General features: G+C 41.2%; 4 protein-coding genes across 4 annotated transcripts; 3 read left to right on the forward strand and 1 right to left on the reverse strand.

Annotated features, from left to right (window-relative positions):
• Window positions 1-738: 738 nt before the first annotated feature.
• VTP21DRAFT_4787 (uncharacterized protein) lies at window positions 739-1,796 on the forward strand (the record flags this gene model as incomplete). Its single annotated transcript, XM_069395236.1, has 2 exons — window positions 739-1,029; window positions 1,092-1,796. The coding sequence occupies 2 exons, from the start codon at window positions 739-741 to the stop codon at window positions 1,794-1,796; spliced, it is 996 nt and encodes a 331-aa protein (XP_069248403.1).
• A 66-nt stretch (window positions 1,797-1,862) lies between these two features.
• Window positions 1,863-2,702, forward strand: VTP21DRAFT_4788 (uncharacterized protein; the record flags this gene model as incomplete). The annotated part of the gene is made up of 1 exon (XM_069395237.1): window positions 1,863-2,702. The coding sequence occupies one exon, from the start codon at window positions 1,863-1,865 to the stop codon at window positions 2,700-2,702; it is 840 nt and encodes a 279-aa protein (XP_069248404.1).
• A 909-nt stretch (window positions 2,703-3,611) lies between these two features.
• On the reverse strand, window positions 3,612-4,352 carry VTP21DRAFT_4789 (uncharacterized protein; the record flags this gene model as incomplete). The annotated part of the gene is made up of 3 exons (XM_069395238.1): window positions 3,612-3,827; window positions 3,980-4,187; window positions 4,255-4,352. 3 exons carry the CDS (start codon window positions 4,350-4,352, stop codon window positions 3,612-3,614), a joined length of 522 nt encoding a protein of 173 aa, XP_069248405.1.
• Window positions 4,353-5,280: 928 nt separating this feature from the next.
• Window positions 5,281-6,856, forward strand: VTP21DRAFT_4790 (uncharacterized protein; the record flags this gene model as incomplete). Its single annotated transcript, XM_069395240.1, has 2 exons — window positions 5,281-5,441; window positions 5,518-6,856. 2 exons carry the CDS (start codon window positions 5,281-5,283, stop codon window positions 6,854-6,856), a joined length of 1,500 nt encoding a protein of 499 aa, XP_069248406.1.
• Between the last annotated feature and the right edge of the window lie 1,627 nt (window positions 6,857-8,483).

Raw genomic sequence — 8,483 nt, forward strand, 5'->3', positions numbered from 1 at the left:
ATTCGCTCTGCTCGGAGTAAAGAAATAGATTGTCAAAGCTTTTTTAGTAATCAAAGGATTAAATTTATTACTACTCAGTCTAAAATGACATTATTCTCATTGGAATGACAGACGCTCACCTAGACTGTCTTTGTAATATTTGAAGATATCTTGTAAAAGAATGCCCAAAGGTGACTTAAGATACCTTTCTTTGAAGTAAACGCTTGTATTTTAAATTGAATAATCTGTATTAATTGTCAATACAGAAATAATTGTCGATCGAATCCAATACAAAGGTGTAACGTACAATATACGTAATGGTGTACTACAGCACTTAATTTAGTATATTAATGATGTAATGGAGCACCATTCAACTCCGGAAAATTAAGGTCACATTGAATAATTGTTACCATGGCATCGGAATTTCTATAGTTACATTGCTTCTGCGGCCACTCTACACACGCGGCGGTGTAACCAAGTTTTCATTCATTTCGTTACTGGCGCCAAGAATGGACTGGAACCTGCACAAAGGCGTGAGAGACCTTTGATTCATCTTTATCGATAATCTTCATTAGGATACTTTGCCCTTAAAACTCTTAATAAAACGGTTTGAAAAAGTCAGATTATGTAAGGAAATCGGTTTACTACTTATAGGCTCGCATTAGATATATTGTCATTTGACCTACTTTTTCCGCAAATTTTTTTGCAGTTTCTTCCGAGGCAATATGGCTCCAATTGCTCGGAGAGCAGCATTATTCAATGTCTCGAGCAATTTTACCTTTCTTTAAAGAGTGTAATTCATGCCAACATAGCAAGCTGAAATGTGATGGCAATATGAAGGAGTGCTCGCGATGCAAAATTCTGGAGGTAAAATGCACATACAAAGTATCCACCGCTAAAGTAGGGCGCCCCTCTAAATCGCAAAAAAAGCGCAATAAAGAGAATTTTATGAGTGATTCAAATGCTCTCGGATTAATAACGCAGGGTCATTTACTGAGTCAATACCAATTGCTTATTAACGAGCCGGAATCCTTGATCCGTAATCTAAACGTAATTACAAGATTCTTTCTGATATATACTTTACCCATCTTCTCAATTTCACCTTTGTATAGTATCAAATTCTCGAAAGCCCTTGGCGATGGAAATGGTCGCAAGGGATAAAATTTCCGCGTTCTCCGGCGTGTAGCATGATGACCAATGATGTGCTAGGAGTGATTATCGGAAAGATGAGCTCCCTCTGCGTTAACGAGAGGATCTCAAAAGGTTACCCCCAGGTTTCTCAGGACGAAGAAAGCCGCCTCCTATCCAAAGACTACATGCACAAGAACCCTATGAGATCCGTGACCTCTATCCAGGCTATTGTGCTTATTAACTTATGGTTCAGAAATTTCCCATTTCCCACTGTGCTTAACCGCATCGCTCTAATTCAAGATTACATTGAGGGCCAGACGCACCCCTTGCTCTATTCAAGCATTTTCGCCCTAGCACTCATTCTTCCGGAAACCACTTTGTATCACGAGTTGCTCAGAAGAAAACTAAGCACAATTTTCTTAGCATTTGCGGCAGCATTAACACGAGATGAGACATATAACTCCCCTTCGCTTATCAACCTTCAAGGCTTTTATACTCTCGCTGTGCTGTTGACCTTTAAAGGGTATTTGCAATCAGCCCAAGAAATCATGAACAGGGCATGGGAAATGGCATTTAAGCTGCGTATTCATGAGCAAGATAATTCAGATTTCGATATGGAATTGGATCCTTTAAGTCGTGAATTGCGCAATAATATTTGGTGGGCCATGCGCATTTTTACCACATGAAGCTATGCCCGACTCGAGTCGACCTTCGAGCATAAGATTATCAATGTAACCATAAGTTTGCCAGTCATGAAGGAGTCTGAATCCGCACTTTACGAGTATAGTCGTTGTCGTGGTTCCAGCTCATTCATCTTAAGTGAAGATGCGCAGTCAATTCTATCCCTTTATAACTGCGCTTACTTGATGGCTGTGCTCTCTGAAATACTACCGTATTTCAGCATGATTTCTGGATTATGTTCAATGAAGCTTTTGGAGTGCTCTGGCACAGCATACCTGGATGCTGCACCGTTGCAGCTGTATGTTTCGAGCTTGCCCCTCCGGTTGGAGAATTTGATAGGCACAATTTCGTCTGAAATGAAACCCCTTAACAGAGCAGAGTTATTACTCTACCTTTACATCATCAAGGTTCATTCGCGTTTCCTTAAGCTGGACGAGAGCCTGTTCGTGTCAATTGATTATCACTCACTTGTGGAATGTATTACGTCTGCAGACGAGATAGTGGATCTGGTAGAAATGGCAATAGGCGATCAAAATAGCAAGTCATTTCATTCTACAATGGTATTTGGATTGAATACAAGTGCATGTGTCTTCTTTATAGCAGCAGTATTGGGAAGTGCAGAGCAACAGAGAAGCGCGCTATTTGGTTTGCGCAGGATCCTGGAGATACTGAAGAATCCGCTTTTATTGTATCAAGACTTTGATCTCATCCATGGTATTGAAGAAGTATTTTATGGCGAAAAAAACGATAATATAGTGGGGTATGGATCAGAATCCTTCAATACTGCAAGTGTAGACAGCACAACCGTCTCTGCCGTCATCCCCACTGTAGGGCTTAGTTCGATTGTAAATGTGGAGCCAATTGATAGATATCTTCATCCAAATAGAATATTTGTTATTGTGCATATGTAATTATAGCGGTAATAGTTGTAACAGAACTCTTCATCTCACTCATCAAAGTACTGGAAATAAGTTCGTTGTATTATTTTTTTGTAAGCTATATTTCGAGTTCAATCTTAAAAAATCCATTTTGAGTTACTGTTATTGATTAATTTACATATTATTAATGTATATATCGAACACTTGCATTCTGGAATAAAGAAGCTCTAGTGATTTCTGCAACTCTCCATTAAAGAAGGTGGTGGGGAAGTTACTGTAATAAGAAACCAAAGTTTTCCAATAACTTTCCCGCCTTTTTCTTGTTTACAGTCGACGGTTATATCGGAAAGCCATATTCATTATGCTCGAATTGGAGGGTTGATGGCTGAAATAGGAGAGAATGGTAATAGCTCCGCCCATTAATCCAAAATGCAAAATGTCCAATTTTTATCCAAAGAATAGTGATGTTAGCAAGTAGTCACAAAATATAAGAACTATCTAAAACTAATACTTGGGACACGCAGCTCGATTTCCTAGAGCCATTTGAAGGCCTAATGAAAGAAGTTCATCCAACAAAGATTTGCGCTTCACTGAAATTTATTCCCTATGTATATATATAGAATGGTGACAACTGCAAGCCTCTATGGTTTGCCCCCGCTTTTTCCGCCCATGGGGCCTGAGCGAAAACTCCTGATATTTGGCAGTGGCAGGGGCTGTAATTGCTCGCGACGCTTTGCCTATGTGCTCTGCTGGAAACTTCATTGCAAGTGGCGTGCCACGTATAATCTTCCTAAAAGGTGAAATGCTCTTTGCATGTGTCAATTATGCTCGCACGTAGAGGATCTATGTGCCAGTTCCCCAACCAACGTGACCGTTGAGTTGTGCTTGGATGATGTCATTAGTGGTAACCACACCCGCAAAGTCCTCACCAGGGTTGGTAGTCTAGTGGCGCTCAGTTGCAGGTGGGTCCAACTTCATCTGACATCCCGCTTCGAAAGCACGAGCAGAAGTGAAGCAGGAGCATTCCACCGCGTGATTGATGTACACCCTGCGGCCCACGGCACCGATGGCTGACCTAAGTGCTGTAATCGCCACTTTGTCACTGTGGCAGAGAAAGTAGGCCTGTGGCCTCTCCCCGCTGAGGAAAGCCTCAAGCATCTATACTGTAGTGGCATGAACCTGAAACCAGCATGTTGCCAAATCCCCTCCATGTGGACATTGTGAGCCTTCGATGTATGCCGCGTTTGGGCCCTGACCTCTTATTTTATACCACGTTATGTGATCTCCATCAGCCCACGTCACTCTTTCACCATGAAAATCATCAGAGCGGCACACTTTAGATCCACTCCTCTTAAAAGAGATGGTGCCATAATCGACAAGGCAAGCCCCACCGGATCCCCGTATTTAGAGGACCCGAAAGGGTGAATGTAATTGCTCACTCGATCCTGCGGGATATCTTCAACATTTTGCCCACGAGCCAGTTGATCCCACCACGCAGGTAGCTTTTTCCCATGGCTCCTGCGAATGAAACTCCTCTAGGTGAAGGAGTAGTGACTCTAATAGTGGCTGCTCGGTGCGCATATACGTTGCTGACATCTGCTTTGGGCAGAGCTCCCAGGCTATTGGAAGCTCATACAGCAACTCTTCGACCTGCTTGGCCACATGCAAGGTAGCGTCGTTCATCGGCAATGTCGGCGTGCGTAAAGTTGATTGGCCTTTGCTGTCATTTGTTTAGCACGTTCACTAACTGTACGACTTCACCCCAGTCTGGTTAGCAAACCTTATTGGAGCCAGTGGCTTAGCCTGATCGCGTAATTGTTTCGTCGTTATGTAAATGATGCTAAAGTCCATGTACCCGTCGAGTCTGATTCTTCAGTAATCGTTCGATCAAGACGTCGAAAGAGTTGTGGATTGCATATAAGCTATTGTCAAATATATGCTGGGTAGATTGGGTTGTATCAATGGTCGATTTGTCTTAAGTTTGCTTAGAATATTATGTGGTCTTTAAAGAGGTTATTAGTGAATATGCTTTCGCGTTTGAAATAGAAACTCTTTGGTATTTCGAAATAGTAAATTGTGATATCTGTATATACCTGCTGTGTTTATGAGGATTGAATATTTTGTAGCAAAGCTTTCTCAGGACATAATATGTGATATAATTATTTCAATGTAATTGGTATTATGCTCCTTATGATCCGAGTACCAGCCCGGGTGATTGGGCCTACTCTTGACTGCAACCCCCCGCGGCCGAGAGTTGGCCAAAATATTTTGGCCTCAATCCTATTAGGCCGGTACTCTTCGGCTGCTCAAGTTGATTGCCTAGCCTAGCCCCTCAACCTCCTAATTCGATCGGGCCTGAGTCCATTACGAAACAAAACACCTACTACTGATTTCCGCGGAGTTGAATCCACGGTAGCATCCGACAGGACATCTGCCCAAATTCACCCCGCAAAAATTGGGCCAATACATTCACATGCTCCCCCTTTAATACGCTTATTTTGGCTCAACTTTCACATGAGCCTCCCTCCGCTTCCTCGGACTTTGGGCCCACTCCCTCGTCCCTTTCCCTATTTTAAGCTCTTTTTCTTCAAGGCCGTGGAATTATCGCACTATGCAAACATCAGATTCGCACCCACAACACCATCAAGTCATTATTGTAGGCACAGGCTTCTCTGGACTTGGAGCGGCAATACGCCTTAAGCAAGAAAATATCCATGACTTTATCGTCCTAGACCGTGGTAATGACGTTGGAGGCACATGGCGTGACAATACGTAATTTGTGATGGTGCATTCATTTCAATATCCCGATCATTATGAGTAATGTAAATCTTCTTTTCCAACTTTACAGTTATCCTGGACTTACATGCGACATTCCGAGCGATTTGTACTCCTTTTCCTATGAATGCAATCCAAACTGGTCCCGACATTATTCTTCTCAACCCGAGATTTTAGACTACTTACGCTACTGTGCCGCTAAATATGGCGTGTATCAACACTGTCGATTCCAGCATAATGTTGAATCCATGACATGGGATGAAAGGCGGAATATCTGGGTGGTACAGACCTCGAAGAGCGTCTACACAACGAACGTTATATTAGCGGGGATGGGCCAGCTTAGTGAGCCCAAATATCCTGACATTCCTGGTCTCGATGAGTTTGCCAAATCAGGCGGAAAGCTATTCCATTCATCTCGTTGGGACCATCATCACAACCTAAACAATCGCAAAGTTGCTGTATTTGGTACAGGAGCTTCCGCCCTTCAGTTCGTTCCCGTGATCCAACCCAAAGTTAAGCACATGGTGCTATTCCAACGCACTCCACACTGGATCATCCCGCGTGACAATCACTCTCGCTTCATCCAGAGATGGCTTCTGCGACTGCTACCCTTCACCAAGGTTTTAGTGCGCGCATACATCTTCAGTTTCTACGAATTGCTTGGACTGTTCATGAACTATTGGTACAAAGTATTGCAAACTGGGCAGTTCATTCCCAAGCTATTAATGTACTGGCAAATCAAGGATCCCGAAATGCGCAAGAAACTCACACCCAACTACGTCATGGGCTGCAAGCGCATCCTCATTTCTAACGAGTTCTATCCGGCAGTAACCCAGCCCAACGTCACGCTTGTGACGGATAAGGTGGCCAAGATCGAGTCGCAGCAAATAGTGATGAAAGACGGCACTAAGCATGAAGTGGATACCATTATCATCGCCACGGGTTTCCATGTGTCCGATCATCCGATGGCAAGGATCATCCGCGGTCGCGACGGAAAACTTCTATCGGATGTTTGGAAAGGCGAGGCTTCTGCCTACAAGGGCAGCTGCGTGCCTGGATTCCCGAATCTATTTATCTTTATGGGCCCAAATACTGGGTCGGGTCACATATCCTACGTGTTCCTTATCGAATGCCAAGCTCGCTACGCGGTCGATGCAATCAAAAAAATGCACAGCCAACGTCTAAGCTCTATTGAAGTGACAGAAAAGGCTCATAATAGCTATAATGAATTGATTGCGCGAAAAGTGAAGGGCACGGTGCAGTCAAGTGGTGGATGTTCGAGTTGGTACCTTGCATCTACTGGCAAAAACACAATCACTTTTCCTGATTTTGGCGTCGTCTTTTATTGGAACACTCGCCGTTTTGATATTGAAAACTATAAAACAGTGCGATGGTCCGCCAAGTCAGAGTAATGTTCAAACAATTAATTATTTAATAAAAGAATATGATAAGAAATTTAGAAACATACGACGGCATTCTTAAAACGCAAAAATTCATTCACGATAAACAAGAAAAAGGAACAAAATGGTGGAAGCTGAAAGAAATGTTGTAAATGAATATACCCACATAATAACCAGGTGCTTTGCCCTCATCTTTTCTACTCTTGACTTATCCAATCAACTTCATTCTGTTTCTTATCGAGTTGAGTTCTTGTTTGAGGGATCCTACCCCCAAAGAGTTGGTGATGGCAAATATACAATACATGTTGGCGTATTTTATTAAAGATTACTTAAATGCCGTAATTTTGTATTGAACTCGCTGCATATTTTTAATGTGCAAAGGGTGATTGATTTCTCTAAGGCTTCGAGCAGTGGCTCACTGAAGAGTATTGATGAATGTACCATAAAATGTTCTCATGAAATCGGCTCTGAGATATTTCTCAAATTATTTACAATAGTATAAAATAAAATTGAACTTCGAGTTAAAAATGAGTCATTATATTCGAAAGAGTATAAGACGAATTCGGATCTGGTAGAAAGAGGTACAATTGGATGGATGTTAAAATCTCTGGCCAGGAATATTATGTCAAGGATGTTATGAAACATAAATAAGTACTGTACCTGTTGTTCAGTGGAGCTACATCCCTTCTCAAGAAACTGATTATTTTAGAGCATGGGGGAAGTTGAGGGTAATTTGTACCAGCAGTTTTTGTAGATCGGTTAATAAGTATAAATACATACTTAAGTTAGATAAATTTCAAAATAGATATCAACCCTACAAAAAAACTGGTTATAGGAAAGTATTTAGAAAACATCGGGCATAGTGAATCGCGAACAAAACCTCTGGGTACCTCTATGTTTTCTCATCTCAACTCTTAGTTATTTATTTGCCTATAATAGATATTTTAACTGTAGGTAATTAACCGTAAAATTTATTAAAAAAGGCTATTTAATAAAATGCAAATACAATCATTATTGTAAAAATATCAAGATTTAATATTCTACTGAAATTGAACCCCACACTCCATGTTTCAAGCCACACAATTTATCCTACGATCGCGGTCCTCTTCTGTTGATTTAGGCTAAATTTGAGATAATACCGGTTTTCATATCAAAGTTCCTAATAGATATATAAATATATAAATTATGATTCTGATAGATTCGAAGACACTTCAGATCAAACTATGCCTCCAAAATATTGTGTAATTGCCCAGTGTGCAAAGGTCGGTACGTTTGTAGAATTACTCAATGGAAACACGACCAACTTTACGTGAAGAGGATTAGACCTGAAAAGAGTGAAATTTCTACCGATATTATACTGGAAGAGAGTGATACAATTGAGTAAGCACAGATGGATTTAATCTATACACATTACAAAGTAATGTTAATTTGTATTATTATTTTCTAAAGCTCTGATAATTCAGATTCATCTCTCCTCACTAATACATGGATACTAGTTATGAAGAGATGGAGAGTTTGTAAGATGGGCGTATTCGCGAGTGTAGGTAATGCAGCTATTGATACAACAATCGATCAAATCGGGTTTGATTCCTACTAGCGTTTGTAGCTCTTTTTCAATTAAATATGTTGACTCGGTATC

This window comes from Calcarisporiella thermophila (genome assembly GCF_041956535.1).
Source record: "Calcarisporiella thermophila strain CBS 279.70 unplaced genomic scaffold VTP21scaffold_20, whole genome shotgun sequence".
Lineage (NCBI taxonomy): Eukaryota > Fungi > Calcarisporiellomycota > Calcarisporiellomycetes > Calcarisporiellales > Calcarisporiellaceae > Calcarisporiella > Calcarisporiella thermophila.